Source organism: Pempheris klunzingeri, chromosome 17 (assembly GCF_042242105.1).
Source record: "Pempheris klunzingeri isolate RE-2024b chromosome 17, fPemKlu1.hap1, whole genome shotgun sequence".
Taxonomy (NCBI): Eukaryota; Metazoa; Chordata; class Actinopteri; order Acropomatiformes; family Pempheridae; genus Pempheris; species Pempheris klunzingeri.
This window is the reverse complement of record NC_092028.1, coordinates 15,473,647-15,496,671: the sequence shown is the minus strand read 5'-3', so window position 1 is coordinate 15,496,671 and position 23,025 is coordinate 15,473,647. Positions and strand designations below refer to the sequence as shown.

The 23,025-nt window shown below is 44.1% G+C and overlaps 3 protein-coding genes across 4 annotated transcripts; 2 read left to right on the top strand and 1 right to left on the bottom strand.

Moving 5' to 3' along the window:
* The first annotated feature begins 3,667 nt into the window (after nt 1-3,667).
* Nucleotides 3,668-5,615, top strand: pvalb8 (parvalbumin 8). Its single transcript, XM_070847434.1, has 4 exons — nt 3,668-3,730; nt 4,207-4,339; nt 4,964-5,073; nt 5,458-5,615. Exons 1-4 carry the CDS (start codon nt 3,670-3,672, stop codon nt 5,481-5,483), a joined length of 330 nt encoding a protein of 109 aa, XP_070703535.1. The 5' UTR covers nt 3,668-3,669; the 3' UTR covers nt 5,484-5,615.
* A 7,545-nt stretch (nt 5,616-13,160) lies between these two features.
* aimp2 (aminoacyl tRNA synthetase complex interacting multifunctional protein 2) lies at nt 13,161-16,479 on the top strand. Of its 2 annotated transcripts, none has more exons than XM_070848670.1 (4): nt 13,161-13,283; nt 14,197-14,415; nt 14,780-15,014; nt 15,597-16,479. In XM_070848670.1, the coding sequence occupies exons 1-4, from the start codon at nt 13,269-13,271 to the stop codon at nt 15,983-15,985; spliced, it is 858 nt and encodes a 285-aa protein (XP_070704771.1). In that variant the 5' UTR covers nt 13,161-13,268; the 3' UTR covers nt 15,986-16,479. The 2 variants fall into 2 exon arrangements, with proteins under 2 accessions (XP_070704771.1, XP_070704770.1); XM_070848669.1 differs by having other exon boundaries at nt 13,161-13,397.
* Nucleotides 16,480-18,848: 2,369 nt separating this feature from the next.
* Nucleotides 18,849-21,178, bottom strand: zbedx (zinc finger BED-type containing X). The gene is made up of 2 exons (XM_070847462.1): nt 20,917-21,178; nt 18,849-20,567 (listed from the first exon to the last, which is right to left on the bottom strand). Exons 1-2 carry the CDS (start codon nt 21,106-21,108, stop codon nt 18,849-18,851), a joined length of 1,911 nt encoding a protein of 636 aa, XP_070703563.1. The 5' UTR covers nt 21,109-21,178.
* Nucleotides 21,179-23,025: the final 1,847 nt, after the last annotated feature.

The following is a 23,025-nucleotide window of genomic DNA, read 5'->3' as shown; positions in this document are numbered from 1 at the left end:
TCCTTGGGGTTGTTGTTGTTGTTTGTTTTAGTTCTTCTTTGTGCCTTTTTTAATTCATGAACAACAGCTTACAAAATCTCTCTCTCTCTCTCTCTCTCTCTCTCTCTCTCTCATGCTTTATTGGCATGACAAATAAACAGAGGATATAAATAGATATATAACATGTGTTTTATGTTGCTACAGCATATAAAATAGTGGATAAAGACAAAGAAAGCTATTCTAATTATAATATAAACTACTGATGATGTAATGCTTCTCTCTCTCTCTCTCTCTCTCTCTCTCTCTCTCTCTCTCTCTCTCTCTCTCTCTCTCACACACACACACACACACACGAACACTATCACACACCCTGCGCTCTCTTGCAGCTCCGCCCTGCAGCCACTAGATGGAGTCGCGTCCATTGACAGCAGAGGTTTGGACACACTGGCCAGACAGAGACGAGACACGTTACAGTAAATCATCTGGCAATAAAAACGGCATCCGTTTGGACATTTGACTCCCTCACTCGCTCCAAGTCCTCCAGACAGAGGAGTCTGCCTTTGAGTGATGGGGCCCTGGTGTTCTCACGCTAGCAGGGAACTCTCCACACACTGACTACAGTTGTTTCTTCATCACTGCAAATAATTTTGAGGTGACATTCTGCAAAAGTTGCACTTAAGCTTAGTTACATCTCTAATTTCAAAAAGTGATTTTTTTTTTAAATCTTATTTTAATTCTAAAGAAGCGTTATTCTAACATTGATTATGAGACTAAAGTGGAAAGGTGAACGTTCTGCAGAGAGTTTGGACTGTAGCTGCCAATCTATACGTCCAGGAGCGAGGCTCGTAAAGAACATTAGCAAATGTAAATGAATAAATGATCGCCCAGTAACAGTATAGTCAGCCAGGTATCAGCATGGCGCATGACATCATGCACCGGGTGTGGGTAAAGCCGCATCACTGCTCTCGATCCGGTGTCCTCGGGCTCTTTTTCACACAGTTTGGAGGAGATGATTGAGTTTCTCTTTAGCTGCTCAGGAGTCCAGCTTCACTAGAACCTCGCAGCAGACTATCGGACATCACTTGTTGAGGGGCCCCATTAACGAGTTGGCACCGGGATTAGGTTTAGGAGAGGATGACAATGACAAACCACCGGAGATACACGCTTTTATTCAATAATGAAAGACGCCAGGATTCCGCCAAAGCATGAAACAAAAAGCCACCGTGCAGCTACTGTGCGTAAAATTCATGCCCCCAAAAACACCTGCTCTTGTAACTTAATCACATCACCAACAAGAAAACCACAGAAATAAAACAAAATAAAATGTATTTCATTCGATTTTTAAGGACATGTGTTTTCTGCCCCCAGGCGTGTAAATCACGTTTTTAAAGGATCTTTGGCGCCTCATGGCACCGCTAAATCACCTGCGCTTTACGGTCTCCAGCTGACGCGTGCAAGAGCGCGACACTGCCAAGAGCAGCCCGTGCCCCGGGCACACACGCACGCGCACAGAAGTGGTTGACTTCTAAAGGTGAGGAAGCTGGCCGGGGGCTGCTGCACCCCTGCTTTTGGTTATATTCCCGAGGGTCAGGTTGCAGAAATTTGGGTGATACGAACGAGTCAAGGTTCTGTGGTGCGAAGGTTCCCACGTTGGGACTCTCAATCTAGCAGTTCATATCTGAGAGATTTGGCTGTTTAACCTACTTATCCAATGTTTCATTTGACGGCTCAATTGTGTGTACATTTATTCGAAATTAACACATAAACCACACACACACACACACACACACACACACACACACACACACACACACACACACACACACACACCTCTGCTGCATGCTGCATATGCACCTTCAACTAACCTTACATCACGGAGAGAAATAACCTTCTTTCTCCGTGTGCTGCTGCAGTGAACACTCTCCCAGGACTGTGCTTAATGACCCCTGGATTTGTTTGTGTGTCAGAGCCACCGGGGGCCACAAACGCCCTCGGAAAAGACCAAAGCCTGATTTGGTCATTTTGCAATGGACAAACTAGACAAAAACAGTCCAGTGTGCAGCTGTGGCTTCCAGAAAACTGGAAGACGCCGAGTGACCAAATGATCAAACTCCAGCAGAAATGAAACCAGCGCTGTGGCCTGTATGACCTCGGACTGCTAGACCTCTAGTTAAATGTGCGTGTTAATACCTGGGACACTGTACATTATGCATCATCATCACCATGAAGGCAGGACGGGACACCGACAGCAGAGGGTGACCCTTAATCAGCACAGTTGACAAAGCAATTTGTCTGTATGCAAAGGTGAGAAGGTTCTACAGCCGCCTGACATTCAGTGATGAGCAGCTTTGTTAGTTTGGGGTCATATTAGATTTGGTTGGAAATAATGTGAACCCCATCTGTTGTGAATCTGCGCCTGAGAAACTGGGGCAGCGAGATGTTTAATGTCCGAGGCCGATCTGGGCAGGCGAAGCCCCGCAGAGTGCCCAGGTACAAAGAGGCTTGTGCGTGCGCTGACCTCTCGGCTGGGTGACTCACACACATGGTCCTTCCTGCAAGACCACAACAACTATGACATAAAAGCTTCAGCTGACATTTAATTTCCCCTAACTCGCCCCAAATGCAACGATGGGCGCGCATTTGCAGTACATGGCTCAGATGTGCACGTTTTGGGAAGGCTGCCTGTAAAGGGATATCTGCATGAAGCTGTTGGGGTGGAGGTGGGGTGGGAGGGTGAAGGGAAGGGAAGGGGGGTGTGCAGAAACAGCAAGAGAGGGAGAATAGGAGAGAGAGATTGCAGTTACATTACAGCCTCCCTGCATTTAGTGCACTATATAATTCTAGAGGTGAGAGGAGGAGGGGTGCGGGGATGACAGGAGGGAGTGGTGGATGGGAAGAAGAATGCGCTTTTCAACTTAATTTGCTATTTACAAGGGCGTTACAGATGTCCACGGCCCGGTCTCTCTGTCCCTGGGCGTTATAAATAGTAAAGGTTAATTAGTTAGCTGAGAAATTGGATCAGGGGCGGGCAGTTAGAATTTGATCCATAGACAGGTAACTCAAGCAATCCCTATTGTCACCGCAATCAGACCTATATAAATCCGCCTTGACAGACAGCAGTCACCACATAGCCTTACCTCTCTGCTGGATCACCGACCGGACGAGAACCCCCCTAACACGGTAAGTTGCTGTGCGTATTCGGGGAGGCATTGATGGAGAGAGGCTGCCTTTTCTTTGTTTTAAAAGATTTTTTTTGCAGAGGCGGATTCCTCGGCTCCTGTGCAGGCAGCTCACTTTTTTGGAGCACTCCAGGGGCTGCACAGTTAGGGGACAGGGGAAATAACTGCGTGCGTAAAAAAAAAAAAAAAAAAAGGGGTTGCGTTGTAGTTAATAAACGCCGAAGCAAGAAAGGAAAAACTATTTCTATCACGTGTGGGATGAGACAGTAGACTTAGTAATTGGGGAGAAGTGAGATAATTCCACGCTCTGACTTTCGTAAGAACTTATTGCGCTTTAAGGACTCCTGAATGTATTGTTCTCTCTTGGCCAGTTACTGCTCTCACTTCCTGGTGTTAGTATTGTTACCTGGACACCTTTTGCTTTGCATCACTTTCAAGTTGGAGCGTTTGCTGCTGTACCTGTCTATGCATGTTAATAATTCACCATGGTTGTTCCTCGTACAGGAATACAATGTCGCTCTCAGCTATCCTTTCCGCTGATGCCATCGACAGTGCTATCAAGGACTGCCAAGGTATCGTCTTCCCCCAATATCATTATTGCTCTCTTTTTAAATTCTATACAGTATTTCTACTGTGTGTGCAGTCATCAAGTTATCTCTACGTAATAGCTCATTGGAAGACATTACTAAGTTAAGCACAGTATAACTTGCAGGGCACAGGCTTAAAGTTTTATCAAGTGATTTTTAGAACCATCAGCTGGATACAAGTCCAGATTTGATCCTCTTAGTTGTATCACCTGGAGTCAAAGTTTGCTTCTCAAAGCTCTGACTGATATAATGTTCCTCTAGACAAGAAAGTCCCTTACAGTCGGTCACACTTGACAGCACCCCATAACTAATGTCATCTTGTCTCCACAATTTAGACTGGCATAAATTGTTTGAGGACTTGCTGATATTCCAGCGATTTGGCGTTTATTCTAGTTAGACTAATGCTAAATATCGAAATTTACCTCGTGCTGTTCCTGACTCTGCTCTACGTTCTCCTCCAGCACCAGACTCCTTCTGCCCCAAGAAGTTTTTCCAGCTGTGTGGCCTCACCAAGAAGAGCCCCCAGGATGTGAAGAAGGTTTTCGGGATCCTGGACAACGATGGCAGTGGTTTTGTTGAGGAGGAAGAGCTCAAGTGAGTGAGCGGTTTTTTGGTGCTCAGGATCTGAAGAGTCAGTGGAGCAGAGATTAGACATCTTCTTGGAAAATAATCACATTTTGGCTTTTTATGATATTGACAAGAGAAAGGATGCAGTGAGGGGGGACACCCATCCATCATTAGCTTATCCAACTTTTCAGGGCTGACATGAAATTTATGACACAGAAGGTCACTAAAGGGATCTAAGTAGCAGCACAGTCATTGCACACCTTTAAATGTACCACCCTCAGAGCACAACAGTTGCAAAAAGTCTTAACAACACTCAAGGGACGGGACTGTTAACATTATAACCATTGTAAGAGACTGTCTACTCACTAGCAGTTGTTCTTTGGCTGTACGGCAGCAACAAACCCTGATAACTGTCTGAAATAACAAGCGACTCAATAGAGCTACAATTGAGTTGAAAAACCATCCCTTTTAATTATTTTACATGATGTTACTTGTGTAAATTAAAAGATTATTTTATACGTTTTGTATTCAGACAGACTGGACCTCAGTGTTAGCTCCTGATTTCTGCCTTTGTGGTTATCTTTATATGTTAAGTTGTGACTGGGGAGTACCTCTGACATCAAGTTTTGTGCGTGTCTCCACGTATGCCAGGTTTTTCCTCCAGAGGTTTACTCCAGGGGCTCGCGTTCTGACAGACAAGGAGACCAAGGCCTTCCTAAGTGCTGCCGATGACGACAGTGATGGCCGGATTGGAGCAGATGGTGAGAGGATCCTCGCTTATTTGATACACACATAATACAAGAAATGCATACCTGTAGGCCTGATTATAAAACCACGGCATTTGTGATTTTCAATTAGAATGGAGATTGAGAACATTTGTTGTTTTCCTAGAAAAGGTTACAGGCACTCAAAACCGACACCAGCACGATGTTTCTAAAGACCATTTGTGATTTTAGATTTGTGAATTAGTTTTATTTAACAGACAAATTGTGTGACACATCATAATGTTAGCTCTCTCTCTAATGGTTTCAAATCTTTATTGTTACTAAATAAAATACACATATTTTAGAGTCACGTTGACAGTTCACAGAAGAGGTAAATACTCAGGCGTCACATTTTACTAATGCTGTTTCTTTTCTCCACAGAGTTCCAGGCCATGGTCTTGTCCTAAACAACTGGACTCCACCTCTTCAACTTGATCTGACTCCCCCCTCCAACCCGCCCCTATTCCACTGCTTCAAGGGCTCACTTAGTTTTAGTCATCCATTTTCCATCTAGTTAGATAAAACCTTTAGATTCTTTTTATTTTACAAGTCTTGCTCCGGTCCACAGACAAACACATTCTCATCATGTTTTTAGATTTTTTTTCTTTTTCATACATTTTAGACAGATCATAAGCTGTATTTCCCAAATAAATGTACAATTTCCCAAGTTACTGAGAAAATAAAATAATAAAATCCAAGTCCCATGGCTCTTTCAGTTATTTCTATTCAAGTGTACGTGTACAAATGTACTTTTTATGTCTTTTACTCAGACATGGTTTGAACTGGCACTGGGTGGTATGACAAGAAGAAAATATTATGCGGTAGTCAAAGGGGTGTGAAAATGTTTCATATGCACAAGGTGGTCTATATCGATCCCAGTGCGCCTACACACAAAAGAAAAACAAACGCTATTTTCTTTACAGTTCTATGGTTTCCTTAAATCTTCACTCATATCTAACACAGCCGTAAATAAGACTGAACAGTGTCAGGTACATGGGAAGTGAAACATGCCCAGAAAAGACAGAGTTTCTGATTGAGGTGTAATCAGTACAGGTATGCGTGTGTGTGTGTGTGTGTGTGTGTGTGTGAGTGAGTGAGTGAGAGAAAGAGAGAGAGAGAGAGAGAGAGTTTACAGAGTCGTAGAGCTAGTGCAGGGAAAAAGCAGAGGAGGTGACCTTGATGACCACCTGAGAGTCACCGCGGCTGGATCGAGTGACACCTGACCTCAGCTTTGTAAATAAACCCAGCTGAACCTTGGTACTGCTCAGGCTAGGGCAACACACCCATACACAAACACACACACAGGAAACCCAATGCATTTGCAAAAATCAAATATGAGCTCACACACAGACGGCCATGTATGCAAACACACACATTCCCAAATACGCACATATAAACCTTTACACGAACACCAGGGTAGATGTAACTATGCATCAGTGTGAGTGTGTATGTATGTGTGAGATCCACAGTAAGAGATGCCAACTCTGCAGAATGCTATAGCTGAGAATGCTCAGCATCACATGTATTGCCTTGCCAGCTCTCCTTGACAGCTCAGGATGTAGCGAAGAAGAATCACTTTATTACGCTCACCCAAATTTTCAGACAGAAGACTGGCCGTCTCACAACTCTGCTTCCCCCCCTTTCAAGATACTTTAAATAGCACACAGCTTTTTCATTCTCTGCATTTACAGGATTCACGGGATTAAAATTAACAACTACCTCACTATTCACCCACCCACTAGAGGCGCCAAAATACAGAGTAGCACATGTTCTTTCAGTGGTTCCACCTCAGTGTCATTTCATTACCTGTATATTACAGGGAGAACCTGACTATTACAGCAGACACCTGCTGCTCAGAACTATGGGGCATACCCTAGTATTAGCATGAGATCGTGGTCACAACTCCGGGATGTGTAGTTATATCTATTGCTGCTTGATTCAGATGGTGTGCTGTGGTAATGATAGAGTAATGATAGAGGCTTTAAGAGTGTTTCTTCTCCAGCCAGGCCCACACCGTGTGTGGTGTGTGTTTTATCACAACACGAATTCCACTGTAATATAAATGCGCTGTAGCCTGGTTCATTCTTCTACAGAGAAATACCAGAAATCAACATCTTGTTTTGATAAGCAAATACATTTGATCACATTTCTAAGGAGCTAATTTGAAAGTAGAAATGTACAACTTCTCAGCCTTTCCCCGGCCTTTCCAATCAGTTTTACGCTGTCACAAAGACAACCAGATGAGTGGTGATGATGATCAATGATGCTGCTAGAGGTCCGGCTGAAGTCCAAAGCAAAAAAAAAAACCTGTAAGAATCCAAATTGAACAAGAGGAAGAGTGGAGTGCAAGAGCCACAGCCCATCCTAAGAATGATGGCCGTTAGCTTGCCAACCTCTGGCAATGAGCCAAAAAGTCTGTTGTTTGTGGTTTTACCCTCCAACAACCTCATCCTTCACACCAAAAATGGTAATTGTAGTTGGTACTTCTGGTATGGGTGAAGAGAAGACTCTAAAGTGATGGTACGTGTTTTCTGGCTTCCTCCAATAATCTAGAGACATACCTGTCAGGTTAATTGGTGTCTCTAAATTGTTTGTAGGTGTGATTGTGAGCATCTATGTACCAGTCCTGAGACTGACTCTCTCACCCAGTGTCAGCTGGGATTGCTCTACTATGCTTACAGTTTAAGATAGTCTAGATACCAGTCTGCTCAAGGATGAGTCTTAGATTTAACAAAACTGTCACAGCTGGTAACCAGGGGGATTGATCAAATGCAGCCTTAGGCCGAGGATGATCTTAAGTGATTTTAATATGGAAATATCTTACAAGCAAACACAAACAGGCAGGAAGAGCAGGTACAGAGGTCCTGAGGTAAGAAAAACTCAGGAGTAACCAAAAGGACACAAACAGAAACCAACAGTGAACTACGACAGACTGACCCGGAGCAAAGGATCTGGAGTGACAGAAGTGAAGACAGGTGAGACCAAACAGGAAATGTTAATCCAACTAAACTAAACTAAAATGTAGAACCAGTAGAGAACTTCTAAGGAACCATATGTAGGCCAAACAGGTTATTTGTATGCAGCAATGCTATACATCATCGCAGACACACCATTTTTTTAGGTGTGGGGAAATGAGAACCAAAGTTACAACTTGGTCTTTAATGGAGTTTCTTAGTGAAATGGGAGGGAAAAACAGAAGCAGATCATGTCAGAGACAATTATATTATAAAAAAATAGATTGAAGAATGCAAATAGCAGCAGAAATAATGTCGAGATCATGATACCAAACCTTTATCGGTTGCATGGTTTGTGCAAAAGAATTGTGAGTTGAACTTGAATATTACTGTTACTAATATTAATAAATGAGCATGTTGATCAAATAGATTTACAGACAAAATGTTGTCTACCAAGTCAAAAACACTGGACATGCACAGACAGACACAGATTAGCTCATCAAGCATCTATATCTGCTGTTATCAGTTTCTGATCCTCCAGACGTGGGGTGAAGGAGTGAGAATGGGAGTGGGAAGCGGGGTACATGGATGAAAGCAGGACAAGGTTGGGGAAGCCAGTAGGTAACACAAGCCAGGGGACACACAATGGAGCCGTGACCCCTGCGGGTCAGGGGAGGCGAGTGGTAAACAGGAAGGAAATGTGAGCCAACAGGTCGACACTGACTGCTGGATGTGCTGCTGTGGGACAGCAGTACAAGATAATGTGACAAGCAGATTACCTGGACTCAAGGGCAGAGGGAGGGAAAGAGAGAGAGAGGCTGTAGCTCTGTTTCTCTTTAGGAGAGCACAGGTCTGACAGGCCATGATGGTGCTGCTGGGCCGACACTGAGAGGAAAAATGACAAACAACACTCGTTGTAGGACTACAAAGTGAAAACTGGGGAGGTCTTGATATTCTTTTCACCATAATGGTGAAAGATAGCTCTATTATCTATTCTAAGAGTTTAAAGAGCAATGGTGATGAAACATGTAAGTTTAAAGCAACATTCCTTTGTATGTTTTATTCTGTTGATGAAAAAAAAATCCAACTGCTCGCATTTTCTGTGGTTTATTTCATGATTTGACAATTTGGTAAATCACGTACTTCCAAAATGTAATTTCTGAGGTACTAAGAAGGGATCATGCCATGAGAAATAAATACATTTTCGGGATTAGAAATATTCCGTATCCTATCATTTGTTGAATGTATTGCATATGACCAATAAGGGTGTAGGTTTTTATTCTAAGCATTAAGGGAATTAAGAGAGCAGTGCATGAAAACGTTTATGGGGCTGAATTTAGTGGGAAAGGTCATAGTATCTGCGGTAGTAGTAGTACTAGTAGCAGCAGTAGTCACCTTGAAATGTTAGGATGCCGCATTCGGTAACAAACAAATGATTAACTATTAAGTGCTCAAGCAAACCTACCTCAGCTTAACTTTTACGTCAAAACATCCTGTGCGATGTCTAAAACTGTACCATAAAACTCATCTGGCTGGGCGCTTTAGGATGGACACATAGGCCTAGCCGGCTTGTCTGCTTGGCACTTCAATAATTGATGCCCTCGCTTCATTGTCACCAAAAACTCATATCAAGAAAGGAGTGTCAGGCTCACCTTACTGATTAAGGCTGTGTGAAACTTTAATGTGCACCCCATCTTCAACTGATAACAAACCGAAGTGCTCAAGCAAACGAGGTAATGGGAAGCTGAACCACTCGGACGTCTGCTGTGCACCCAGTGTCTGCTGTGGCAAACGGTGGCCATATTTTCACTCATTCCCACTCTTTTGGAGCCTGGAGGTATCAGGGATGTTGCTACCTGATAGTCTGAACGGGGAGGAACGTCGTAAAAGATTTAACTGGCGTGTTAGGATGACTGAATGGGCTTTGTGAGCTCTACGCAGGAACTCTATCCATAATGCAGGGGATGACAGCACTGCCTCTGTTCCCCAACAAGCATTAGTACTGAGCCTCCACTTATGATGTCTGCGTGCGGCTTCCCTTCATTAATGAATGATAGGCCATGCACATATCAATGGCCATCCCCGATACACACAGGGTATTCATGGAAGGCGATTTCTCGAAATCTATTTCCACCCTGGCTTGAGCCTTTTGTTTGCATATCCACTAATTGATAGGTTTTATATATATATATACTTACATATACTTACATACATACATTGAGCTGTGTCTATTAATGCAAGTTTGCAATTTGAACTAAAAGCCACACCTCTCTTAAACCCCTGAGCAGCTGTTACATGTGCTGACTCCTCCTAACACTGAGTAATGGCTGTCGTGGAGACGTAGACTGACACTTTGCGGACTTTTCCAAATGAGAAGGCACAATCAGATAAGATGGCGAGAGTCATTCAGGACAAATTTACTTTGACCGGCTGAATAATGGAGGCAAACTGTCTGGTTGGAGAGGACGACTAAATAATGTTTGTGTCTAGGTGGAGTGCGGTCTGTGAACGTCTTACAACATTTGACAACAAGTAGATACATACATAGAGTCAGCTAAAATGAACGTTCATGAGCTCGGTGCATTCAGAAACAGACATTACCTACAAGTGTCTCCATTTCAAATGTAGTTTATGATAATAGTTTACGAGCATTTTCATCAGCAAACGCTACAATTACTGCTGTTAAAGTCATATGTTTTATTTTGCATTGATGCACCTGCATTGTCTCATCACCTTTTGAATAGTATACTTTACAAGTTGTAGGATAAATAAATATAATCTCCTTCTTTGTCTTCCTTCTGTCTTCTTTGGGCTCAGCTAAGCTAATGAGCTTCTTGCTCTAGTCTTATATTTAATGAACAGATAGATGTTCTCATCTGAGTCTTTGTTAGAGAGCGAAAGCATATTTCCCTAAATGTCCAATTATTCCTTTGGAATAATGGTGGAGGCACCATAAGAAACTCTAAGCCAAGTATCCATTTCCGTCTATCAGTTCACACACAGTTTATCTTTGCCAGTGACCCAGTAAGAGTAAGAGTGTATCTGAGTACAAAAGCACCTACAAGGCCTATGTCACCCCACATCCTACACACAAGCTTCTTAATGCCTGAGAGACTCCATGTCCCTTGTTCCTACATGATTTAAAGAACTACAGTGAACTGTCAGGTTTCAGCTCCCTCCGTAGTCTCAGTTTCTCGCTCAGGTCTTAGTCTGGCCATCAGATCCCACTATTACCTCAGCAGACCTGCCAGCCCCCCACCCCTCCTCCTTCCCTCTCTCTCGCCAGACTTCAGTTAACAGTGAATTATTCAGGGTTAACAAGCTGTTGGAACATCAAACTCAATTGTGCATTTTCATTAAACCTCTCTCGCTGCGTGTCTTGTAGCCTCGCTGAAGAGGAGAGGATGCGGCTCAAGTGTGAAACAGTGCTGAACTGACTGAAGTGACAGAGAGGTGACAGAGAGGAAGGGGAGCGCGGGGGGGACATGTCAAACGAGAAACCGGTATCGGGCAAAGTCACAGCCTCTTCGATTGCTTCCTGGTCAAGGATTGTGTTGCCAGGAGTCAAAAGATTACTTGTGATTGTTAGCGCTAAGACTTGGTGTAGTAGGTCGACTGATATTCACAGAGATGTCGGCCAAGAAAAAAAATCAAAACAGACCTGTATTGGTCCTAATGCCTCTCTGAAGCTGAGAAGGTGTCACTAAAGGTGACAGCACTGCTGACTCCTCTTAAAGGGAAACCTTGCCAATGTTGTATCATTATAATACAGACATTCTAATGCGTGTATATGTAATATACATGAGCACACGAACCATATTGCCTGCACCCAGAGCCCTCACTTCATTTGCCAGCAAAAGTCACCTTATCAAGCAGACTTTTGCATGTAAGCTCCTGAGCAGGTGGAGCAGCAGCACCCCCACTATAAGACTTGTTGGAGCAGACGACTTTGCTATTTTTTAAGCATTTTAGCGAGTTTGGATCAAACATTTTTATACCTTGCTGCATTATTTGTAGTATGTGATTTAAAAATTACATTTCATTCATAACATGAGATGAGTTCCTCCTAATACTAAAATGTGGCTAGTATTCTTTAGGGTTTACTTTTTCAGGGTTTAGAGTCACTTTTTTTAGGGTTCATTTCCAAGTTTATTGTTGATTAGAAACTGAAATGCACATGATGTTGAATCAGATCACAAACACAACAAAAGCTTGGTTTTGAGTCCAAATGTGTCCAGATAAGTTAAGCAGCTTTGAAATGTGTCTTCAAACTATGAAATATCTGCATAACGTACACTTTGAGATAACATTTAATTGAACGCTCACTGCTGAAGCTAGTACAGATCACAATGAAAATAATATAATAAATTGAGCTTTATACTGAGAGAATTGCTTTATTGATCGTTGTTGTACTCACTGACTACATCCCCATCAGACACCTCAGGTCCTCAGAGTGTGGCTTTCTGGTTGTTCCCAGAAGATCAGGAGCTGAGAAAGGTGCCTTTAGTTACTGCGTGCCTGTCCTGTGGAATGGTCTGCATGAATAAAATATATCAACATTTAAAACTAAACTTAAACCCTTCCGCTTCTCTTAGGCAGTTTTAGTGTGTCTATGTGTGTGTGGTTGGGGTGTTGGTATTGGGAGTATCTTTGACTTGATGTCTTTTGTCTTTAAAATGCTTGTTTTTTATTTCAGTTTATTTAAAAAAAAATGTTTGTCTACTTTTTAAAAAAATGTAAAGCACATTGAGTTTTGCTGTAGAAATGTGCTCTATAAATAAAGTTGCCTTGCCTTAAGCCAAACATTAGTTTGCAGCATCATCAGTCCATCACTAATAGCTGAGCTGCTGCCCTCCTGCAGAGATGGGATGTGAGAAATGATCTCGTGGCGTCCTCTAGTGCCCTCAGGGTGACACGTGCAGGGAGGAGGGTGGCAGAGGTGGCGTGTAACTAAAACACAAATAAATCTGGGTGCTTCTAACGCCACCGTGTGAATACTAAAACAGTACATTAACCTAAATGACCCCAAACTAACGCATTAAACCTCCCACCACCGTGTCCCATTCATTCGGCTGCTCTTGTCACCGGATGTGACGTTACTGCGGCCTCCTTCCCATGTGACCGGAAGTCGCCGGTAGCCGCTGCTGCTGCCTGTCAACATCCCAGAGCCTCGCCAGAGGACGGCATCTGTGTCCGGCATTTTCGTTTTTAACTGTTTGTGTCTGACTGTCCTCCGCCATGCCCATGTACCAGGTAAAGCCCATCTGTGGGGGTCACATAAAGACAGATTTGCCCACCTGCATGTACAAGTTACCAAATGTCCACGCGCAGCAGGGGAACAGCTGCACCTCTGAGCACGCGCTTCAGGTAACTGTTAACAAATTTCATCTGAACAAGGTTGATTTTTTTCCTCAACTGGTTAGTTTGTGCTCTGTTGTCGTTGTTTCCAGTTGTTCTTTTTATTCCTCGCGGACTAATGCACGCATCTCCCAAGGTGCGTTACCATTAGCTGTCTTTAGCCAAGCTAGCCGACAAGCTAACTCAGCATGTCAGTACAATGAGTAATCACACTCCTGGCTGATGCAACAATCACTACACGTCTTCACTCTTCCATATTTATAGACTGTCAAACGATATAAAATGGTGACACCGTTAGAGTAGATTGTCTCCACCTTAACTATTCATTATGAATAATCCCTCATGTGCACATCATGGTGTACTGCAGTGCTTTAGAAATGAAGACTTTTCTATAGTGTGATATCGCTGCTTCTGCTAAATTATCTGAATTCTTCCTCCAGCTTTGCAGTAAAGTGTGTAGTGCTGATTTCCATCTTGGGTAGTTGTTGTGGCACATCTTAACAGTATATAACCTAATCTGATGGTACAGGACTGAACCCTTATCTACTTAAAGTCTAGTCTTCAAAATTCCCTCATGAGATTCCTTTCTTTGATTCTTGTCTGTGTGTGTGTGTATATCGGTTAAGTTTATCACAAGACTGAGGATATGTTAAATATGTGTGTTACATGTGCAAGGACAATTAAAGGTAGGGACACCAGCTTACATCCATGTTGTAAAACTTCTGCAGGACTGTGCTCAAATTGGGACTGTTGGTTACTGGTGGTTTCAGCCAAACTAAGCGACTCTCTCTTGTCTCGTCTCCCCCAGAATGGCGAGGTGGAGCCAGCAGTCAAAGCTCTGGAGGCGCGGCAGGATGAGATCATGAGAAAACTGTACGAGCTGAAAGCAGCCGTGGAGGGCCTGGCCAAGACGGTGACCACCCCGGACGCCGATCTGGACCTGACAGTCAGCAGCAGCCTCTCCTGCCAAAGCTCCAGCTCCACAACCTTCAGAGGTGCCACAGACCTGGACTCACTACTGGGCAAGGTGAGAAACTTGGAGTAGTGCTAGTGTGCTCTGTGTTCGGGCGTTAGCATAACTGGAGACTGTTTTTATAAGTGATGCTACAATTTATCGTTATGCTTGTATTTCCTGCAACTGACACACTTCTACTGTATTTTCTCTGCGGCAATGGCAGTCCCATCATAAACGCCTTATAAAAAGAGTTATAAATACTATACTAACATGCAAAACCTGCTTGTATTGGAATCTGTCTTGAGGCAGATATGAGGGTGTGGACCGCCTGTTTGTGCAGCCAGTATTGTGGTTGTTACCGTAGGCAAATACTGTGATGCTTAATTTATTTTGGAGGCTGCATGCATTTACCTGTTTTACCTGTTTATGTCACAAGGACCTCGGTGCTCTCCGTGACATCGTCATAAACGCTAACCCGGCACAGCCGCCCACGACCCTGCTGGTGCTCCACAGCCTGCTGTGTCAGCGCTATCGGGTGCTCTCCACCGTCCACGTCCACTCTTCAGTCGCCAGTGTGCCGCAACAGCTCCTGTCCTGCCTCGGTCCACGCCATGCAGATAGCTATGCCCGCCAGATGTTCCAGCTGGGCTTCACCCTCATATGGAAAGATGGTAAGGCACAGTGACAGAGGCAGCATGTGTTAGAAAAAAAAAATACGGCAATAAGGAGCGCATTAAAGATGTTTGTGTTGCTGTGCAACAATCACATACACAAAGCACAAAACAGAAGGAAAACAATAGTATATCCTTGTTATATAATACTGTATCATTGCCATACCAGTCCTGATAAACAACAGCTATGCTGTTTAATTTGGATGTGATTTCTTGTGAAAGTGTGTAGGTGTTTTGCTATTGTTTTTCTAAGATTATAAACCTAATTACACCACCTATCACCCTGCCAAAGTAATTACAACAAACAATAACAACTGTAATTAGGCATGAAGCCTTTTGAGTAGGGGCTGAGCTGTTTTTTCATGCTGCAACCTTTTAATGTGACAAAAATTATTAAAGAAAATAAAATTAAATGTACACTAACTAGATGTGTCATGTACACATATGTAACAGGTCAATTTGTTTTAGGAGTGCCATTTCTAAACATCTTTTTATTCATGTTATTAATAATTACCTTACTGTCATGATCTGCCTGAGCCCTCGTTTACCATGAGACATGTTTATCCTTTGTCCCGTTCCCAGTCCCCAAACTGCAGATGAAGTTCAGTGTCCAGAACATGTGTCCCATCGAGGGTGAGGCCAACGTGGCGCGCTTCCTCTTCAAGCTGCTGGCTCCCTACCCCAGTGACCCTGCCCTCGCCACACTGGTGGACAGCTGGGTGGACATTGCTTTCTTCCAGCTGGCAGAGGGCAGTGCCAAGGAGCAGGCCACTGTTCTGCGCGCCCTCAACTCCGCTCTGGGCCGCAGCGCCTGGCTGGCCGGGCCGGAGTTCTCCCTAGCCGACATTGCCGGCTACTGCTGCCTGCTACAAAGCGGCTCGGCCCCCTCTGCTCCCACTCATGTCCAGCGCTGGATCAAGTCCTGCGAGAACCTGGGTCACTTCAGCCCTGCCAAGCTACTTCTGCAGTGACTGAGGCTTTCCCGGGACCAGACACCAGAAGGGTGTCTCACCTAAGCAAAGTGAGAGAAGGGCATTAGAATATTAAGCTATACCAGCCATGTCTGGAAAACCTTCTAATGCTTCCCTCCTTACTGTAGTATATAACTGACCTGATAAAGACTCTATAGAGGCAATATGGTTGACGGTTAATGTAACTTAAGTATTTCTCTCTGCCATGCTGCTTTTACCTAAAGAGATTCTACGGCTATTTTTGCAAGGGAGGAAGCATGAGAGGACTGTAAAGACAAGGGCTTGGTGATGGATGAAATCAAAGGTACTGACAGAAACGGTTAGTCTAACACACACTGTACACCTTCGACCCACTTTGTGCCTAACAAGACCCTGCTCTAAATGTGTGTGTTAATGTGTGGTGACAGGTATTACTGGGCGTTTTCAAAAGTGATACTTTGTACCGTTTGTTTTTCTGAAGTCATTAAAACTTCCACTTTGGATCAAACTTTGAACTGGTGCCCGGGGTTTGTTTTATTCCACTGAAATTTGGTTAAACACAAACTTCCTCCTGTAAAGTGGCATTTACTGAGGTGCACCTCTGTGTCCAACAGGTGGCAGGATTGTCACGTAGGAATCGAAGATCATTTCCAAACATATTATCATTCATTAACCTCATTCAGCTGCTGATCCTGTCCAGAGCCACACAGAGCTGCACCTCAGCCCACTGTTGAATTTTTACTGAAGAAAATGTTGAATGTGAAGTTTGCTAAGTAGGATCAACTTCAGCAGGCTAATCAACATTGGCCAAATATTGGAAGGATCCAGAACTATTAGATGTGGGCCCCACCTGTACCAACATATATAAAAGGGGAGGGCACAGTGGGGGAAAAAAAAGCAAATGGCCTGAGGCAGTCGCATACAAATTATACGATTACACTGAGGGGGAAGTCCTCTTTTAGGATTTGGCTTCAGTGTTTCTAACTTGTTTATCCAAAAGAGCGGTCAGATTCCCTCCCCGAGGTGGAAGAGAAACCCTTTCACTGATGTGAAACTGATGTCTGCGCATTAAGGCACCTTTGTGTTGACCAACACGTCGCCTTAGTTTTCAGGTTGTCCTGGAGACGTAGCACAAGACAGCGTATTAAAGTACGCCACATGCACGGAGGCACGTGTGATGACTGATTTAACATCTTTAGAACCAGTATGGTTGATAGTTGAGTGAGATTGGTCTTGAATTATTGTTGCAGTGTGCACAGTTGCTGCAGCAGTAATTGCTGTTGGGGAGCAGAGAGTGGTAGTTTTAAATGTGACACTGAGTAGAGTCTGATCCTCAATTAATGTGTAAATACTGGAAAAAGCTCTGGTACAAAGCCCATAGAAAGAACATATTTTCAACATGTTCTAATTGTAGTATTATGGAAGCTAATGAATACTTAAAGATAATGAGGAAGAAATGTTCTTCTCATTTTCAAAGCTGTAAAACTTTTAACTTCATATTTGTATTAGTCATCCCGCAGTTAATTTTTGTGCATGAGTAATATAATTATGCAGGTTTTTTGTCTTAACACCAAACTGCACTTCCCAATTTCTTTATCAGTTTACTCTACCCCCCCCACCCCTAAACCTGTTGAGCATTGTGCAACTTTCTTTTTAAAAAGCATTGTATTGTTTTCTGTTGTAACACGACTGTTCTATTTTCTGCAGCAATCCTATAGCTACACACATTTACTGTGTTCTTTCTCAGGAATCAGTTGTTCAAGCGGTCGTTTTCTTCCCTATCAGCTGATGTTGAATAAAATCACCAACACCCCGTCTCTCTAGCAGGATACACTTTGGAGCAGCGAGAGCAGCCCGCGTCTCTCTGGCTGCTGCAGGCAGAGTCATAAAAAAAAACAACTGAATATATACATACGTAGAGAGAGTCATACGTGAAATGATGTCGAAAAGTAGAAAAAGCAAGTCCCAGGGCTCTTCATTCTCTCTTGGGGTTGGTTTTGCATCTTCAGAGGTGTCATGTTTTTCGACAGCTCGGGTCCAGACACATCCTGTGTTTGAGTGTGTGTTTGTATGCTCTGACAGCCTCCTGTTGGTCTCCAGGCAGCTGCCTGACGAGATGAAAACTCCATACTGACATCTGGGCGCATGGCGAGGAACACACTCGAGACTCTGCAGCACTGGAGTTTTGGTGTTTGCACGCTCTGTGTCTTCCTCATCCGCACAGATAGGCTTCTTGGAAACGGTGATCAGTAGGGGTTGACGCAGTCGGGTCTGCATGCAAATAAGGCGGCCTCTCCAATCCCATCGCTAATCTAATTATTTTTTGGGTAAAAAAAGGCGAGACACAGACAAAAGGAAGAAAATGCTCTTTCCTTGTCTCTTTATATATGATATAAAACTTACAGACAGGAGATGCATTCTCATTGCACAGCTGTAGAAAAAAAACCAAACTAGCTTAACTTAAAAACAAAATCACTTCAGTTTAACCCTGTGGCTACTTCAAATCACAACAATAGCACAGATAGTACGATGCTTTTGTCAGTATATTCTGTCCTTGAATGCCATTGTCCATGATTGTCAATTAGATATTTTCATTAGGCCATTCAGGAGTGGGAGATATATGCTGTCAAAACAGGTAGGGGGGGGGGTGGAATATTAGAAAACAGAGGACACATCTGGGCTAAATTGTCTGAAATGAGATATTACTCAGGGCTCTTCTGTGATGATTTTAGCACAATGTGGTTTGATTCTGCATCAATTAAAAGGCTGAGAGAGAGAGAGAGAGAGAGAGAGAGAGAGAGAGAGAGAGAGAGAGAGAGAGAGAGAGAGAGAGAGAGAGAGAGAGAGAGAGAGAGAGAGAGAGAGGGGGTCACTGGAAATGTGTTTACTCAGTGACCGAAGTGCACACGTTGCTGTTGTATCTCAAAAGCTGAATGCGTTCGAAGTAGTCGTCAGTCAGAAAATTTCTCTGTGAGGTGACCAGGTTGCCTTTCTGACTGAAAAGACGCTGGACAGGGGCCGTGGATGGCAGGGTGGTGTTGTATTTTAGGAAAAGCTGCTTCACCCTGGGGAAGTCCTGCAGGCACTCGAGGCTCTTCCCCGTTCCTTCAAAGTACTTGCGGATCTCCTCCATCACTCCCCGCTGCTGGATCTGAATGGCGGGCTTCACGGGCCCGTAGCTGAAGAAATCATCCTCAGATTCAATGGTTGTGGTCGACAAATTGCGGCTGGTGTTCGCCACTGTTAAGTTACACGGATCAATCTGAGATGCCTCTGTCGCCAGCAGGGCGCACATCTCCTCCCTCTCAGAGGCGGCCATCCACCACAAACGGAACTGAGGAGTCGTTGCCGTTGCAATCTTGGCCTCTGTGCTGGAGAACAGCTCCTGGAACCGCACGTCAACAGCCATTACAATGGCGTTGATGACGTCACCTAAGTAATTTGCCGAATCTTTCTGCTCATTTAGCTTGTTCTTCAGGCTGAGTACTGTTGGGATGACCAGACCCAGGTAACATTTCTGCTCCGCTTGGAAAAGTTCAAGTGCAAAAGCAAGCGGGTGGAACACAGTCACGTATTCTTTGAGGAAGGCCATCTCCTCCGGCTGCATGCGCGGGACCTCCAGGCGTGCACACAGCTCTGTCAGCTCCCGCTCGCTGAGGGAGACGATCTTCTGAACAGCACAGTACTCCACGTTCCAACGTATGACAGCAGGCACCACAAGCGCCATCTTTCCTATCTCCTCCGCCGCATCCATGCCCACCTGGAGATGGTGGCATTTGCTCCATATGGCGTACACCTTGGCCATTGCACTGTAATGCAGCTGGCACATGGGCCCCTGTGACACAGCCTGCCAAAAGTCCTCAGTGACAATGAGCTCCAGGGTGTGTGATGCACAGCGCTGCACAGTGGGAAGAAACAAAAGCATGTCCTGCTCCGGCTCGCCCTCCAGGACGGCGCCCACATTCTCATAGAACCCAATGTCATCGTCACTTTCCGTGCTGTCCACTGCAAACTCTTTGAACACGCTCATAAAGGGGCTGCCGTTGTCAGTGACCGTGGTCTGAACTTTGCTTTCGATATTGTAAGCCACATGGATGTCGTGTATCCGTCCAGCAATGGAGTCGTACGTGATTCTGCCCTGCAGCCGCGCGAACCCCAGGGCAGCAGATTTCCTCTCCAGCGAGCAGGTGTCGATCCAGTGACAGGTCATGCCGAAGAAGCTTCTGTTGTTGGCTGTCCAGATGTCCGCCGTGGTGCACACATACTGGATGCTGCTGAGTTTGGCCACCAGATCCTCCCGCATCCTGGAGAAACCCTGGTCCACCTTCGTAAACAAGGTCACCCTGTCCATGGACTTCAGCCCTTCTGTTAAGCCCGCAATCAGCTTCCTGAAGCCGGGCTGCTCTAGCACGTAAAATGACTGGCAATCTTCCACAATGAAGTTGAAAATAAGATCATCAGTCTTTGCTTGGGTCATGCATTTGGAGATGATTTCTGCTTTGAGTTTTTTGAGTTGGCAGTGTCTACTTTCCTCACCATTGTGCTCTTCTTTCTTCCTTCCCCTCTTGGCATCAGGCCTGGCTTCACAGCCCAAATGTGTTCTCTGGAAGACAAAAACACCAACAAGGCTTCTTGTTAGTTGTTGAAGGCGTGCCATTTTTTTTTTTTTTTTTTTTTTTTTTTTTTTTAAATGCTCTGGCTTAGTTTGCAAACTTCCGCTGCAATGACAGAACTCAGAAACAGCACTTCAATGGCACTTATGTGTAGTAAATGTTGTTTTGTTCATCGAAGTTGAACATAAAGAGCCTGCAGCGCTGTGAGCTGGTAATCAGCATGCAGCTACAATGTAACGTTATTAATCACGAGGGTAGCTATTCATTCATTGACTCTTTCAAACATTAACCTGGCGGGGACGGAAGATCAGAAGAGGGACATTACTTTCTGCCACTTACGTCTAAATGCTTCTTTAGGTTGGATGTTGAGGTTTTCGACGTGGAGAGCAGATTAACCCTCGGCAGACATAGATTACACTGGACGATGATATTTTTCCCCTGATCTGCCTTGTACGTGAAATGGTGGCGATAACGCCAAGTGTGCATGGCCGATTTAATCTCGCCGCAGGATTCATTGGGATCCACATCCATTTCGGACGCTTCCTCAGCTGTTATCGACGTCTTGAAATACAATAAAAGTACCGTAATCCGATTTAGTAATCGTGATTACACGTAAAGTAACGATGGCGGTAGAGAAATCCTCATGAAAAGGGGCAGGCCTTTGTTCAGATGTAGCTCAGAAAACAAACAAGGTGTTGACGGCGTCGTCAGCCTTCACGTTGGCACATGCGCGGTGCCAGCCTGCGGGCCGCACGGCGAGGCGGGACGGCGCAGCATCACGCATGTATTTCCCACCCAGGGGCGCCCACGCCGTCACGTCACCGTCCGCACCTTGTGCTGTTACTCGGATTCATGACAGGACCTTTAAACGGCGTTCCCTTCTCCTCCGCTGGTGCGGAGAGTTGGCGCCACCGTCAGGCCTGCGGAAGTACGAAGTGACAGAACCGCTTTCATCGATGGAGTGAATCAAAAACCATCCGATCAGTCACCGGTGAGCGGATCGTTACGGCCAAATACAAAACTAAGCAAGCATGAATCCACTTTACACACTAAACCACTTAACTGCATGCAGGCCACGATGTGAAGCTGTATTTACTGACAGTTCAGTTACTCATATTCATCATTTTTTATCTGTATCTGTGGTGTTTCTGTCATTTCTGTCTTTTCTACTTCTAAGTCTGTTTTCTTGTACTCTTTGTCTCACTGTTGAGCTGTTGTGACAACTGATTTCCCCCCATGCAGAATTAATAAAGTTGATCTTATCTTCATCTTAAATCATCTGAAATACACTCACATCCTGTCTTATCCACCTACCTCTGTACACCCCATGTTTATTTCTGCTGCATCATTACATCATTGCACTGTCATTGCACTATATATATATGTGTGTGTGTGTGTGTGTGTGTGTGTGCATGTGTGTATAGCAGTTAAATGATTATGTTTCACTTTTGTTGTCGTCTTCCTATACGACTGTGTCTGTGTGAGTACAAAAACCAGCGTGGGGTGCCTTGTTAAAATGCTCCCATATTGCTCATTCATATTCATTATGAACCTGCAGTCCAACACAACAGAGCTTTGCTGTAATTATATATTTTATCTTTAACGAGGCCAGAAATACTTGATGTTCTTACTTGCAGTGTTTGTAGTTGGCTGCTCACTTCACTGTCTGGTTATAGCCCATATAGTGAGTATTCTTCTCACTTTTTATTATGAGTTCATTATTCAGTTCGCCAATCGTGGTCCAATATGACTTCTTTTAGTCTCGTCGTTGAACTTGCGAAATGAACAATATTTACCTGAAGATTCTGTCTTTCAACAGGATAATGGAACATTTTGTGGAAATACCATATGAGACAAAAACTATTATTCCAAGCAAAGTATTTTCAGGGGATTTTAAAAGATTTGCAGTACCTTATGGATTAACATTTGACATCTGGCAATTGACATTTAGTGGGAATGTGGCTGTAAAAAAAGCATCAGGAAGAGAAAGAAAGTTAGATCCATTGAGAAATAGTAGCTTGGAAACGGCTCCATCACAACCAGATGAAAGCAAATGTGATGAATTATCCTAACCTCATACCTCTCTTTGTTCCTCCTCAGACTACTTTACCATGCTGCCAATATCACATGACAATGTATTGATGTAGCATTATGACACACATCCACTAAATCCCTGTGGATTACCTTTAATTTACGTTTTTCACCATCCTGGAAACATTTTATTATCTTACCTTCACAGGAATAGTGACAGCTCAAGACTGTTGAACTTGTTGACAGCTTTCTTTTTTCTAATATGAACTGCAGGTTGATATCAACCATTCTGCTGAACAGATTTCTACAGAAACTAGACTGGCAGTACCGTCAAGACATTTAGCCCGCCTCACCAGTCGAAGTCATCCAAGGTCAAAGTATTTCCCAGTTGGTTTGAAAACCATCCACCTGGCTCAG

What these genes read in the sequence shown, in the direction of transcription:
- pvalb8 (XM_070847434.1), top strand. Translation starts at nt 3,670, where the DNA reads ATGTCGCTCTCAGCTATCCTTTCCGCTGATGCCATCGACAGTGCTATC. An exon ending in TGCTATCAAGGACTGCCAAG is followed by an intron (nt 3,731 to 4,206) that starts GTATCGTCTTCC and finishes GTTCTCCTCCAG; the next exon opens with CACCAGACTCCTTCTGCCCC. An exon ending in GTTGAGGAGGAAGAGCTCAA is followed by an intron (nt 4,340 to 4,963) that starts GTGAGTGAGCGG and finishes CACGTATGCCAG; the next exon opens with GTTTTTCCTCCAGAGGTTTA.
- aimp2 (XM_070848669.1), top strand. Translation starts at nt 13,269, where the DNA reads ATGCCCATGTACCAGGTAAAGCCCATCTGTGGGGGTCACATAAAGACA. An exon ending in TGGACTCACTACTGGGCAAG is followed by an intron (nt 14,416 to 14,779) that starts GTGAGAAACTTG and finishes TTATGTCACAAG; the next exon opens with GACCTCGGTGCTCTCCGTGA. An exon ending in CACCCTCATATGGAAAGATG is followed by an intron (nt 15,015 to 15,596) that starts GTAAGGCACAGT and finishes TCCCGTTCCCAG; the next exon opens with TCCCCAAACTGCAGATGAAG.
- zbedx (XM_070847462.1), bottom strand. Translation starts at nt 21,108, where the DNA reads ATGGATGTGGATCCCAATGAATCCTGCGGCGAGATTAAATCGGCCATG. An exon ending in ACCTAAAGAAGCATTTAGAC is followed by an intron (nt 20,568 to 20,916) that starts GTAAGTGGCAGA and finishes TTTGTCTTCCAG; the next exon opens with AGAACACATTTGGGCTGTGA.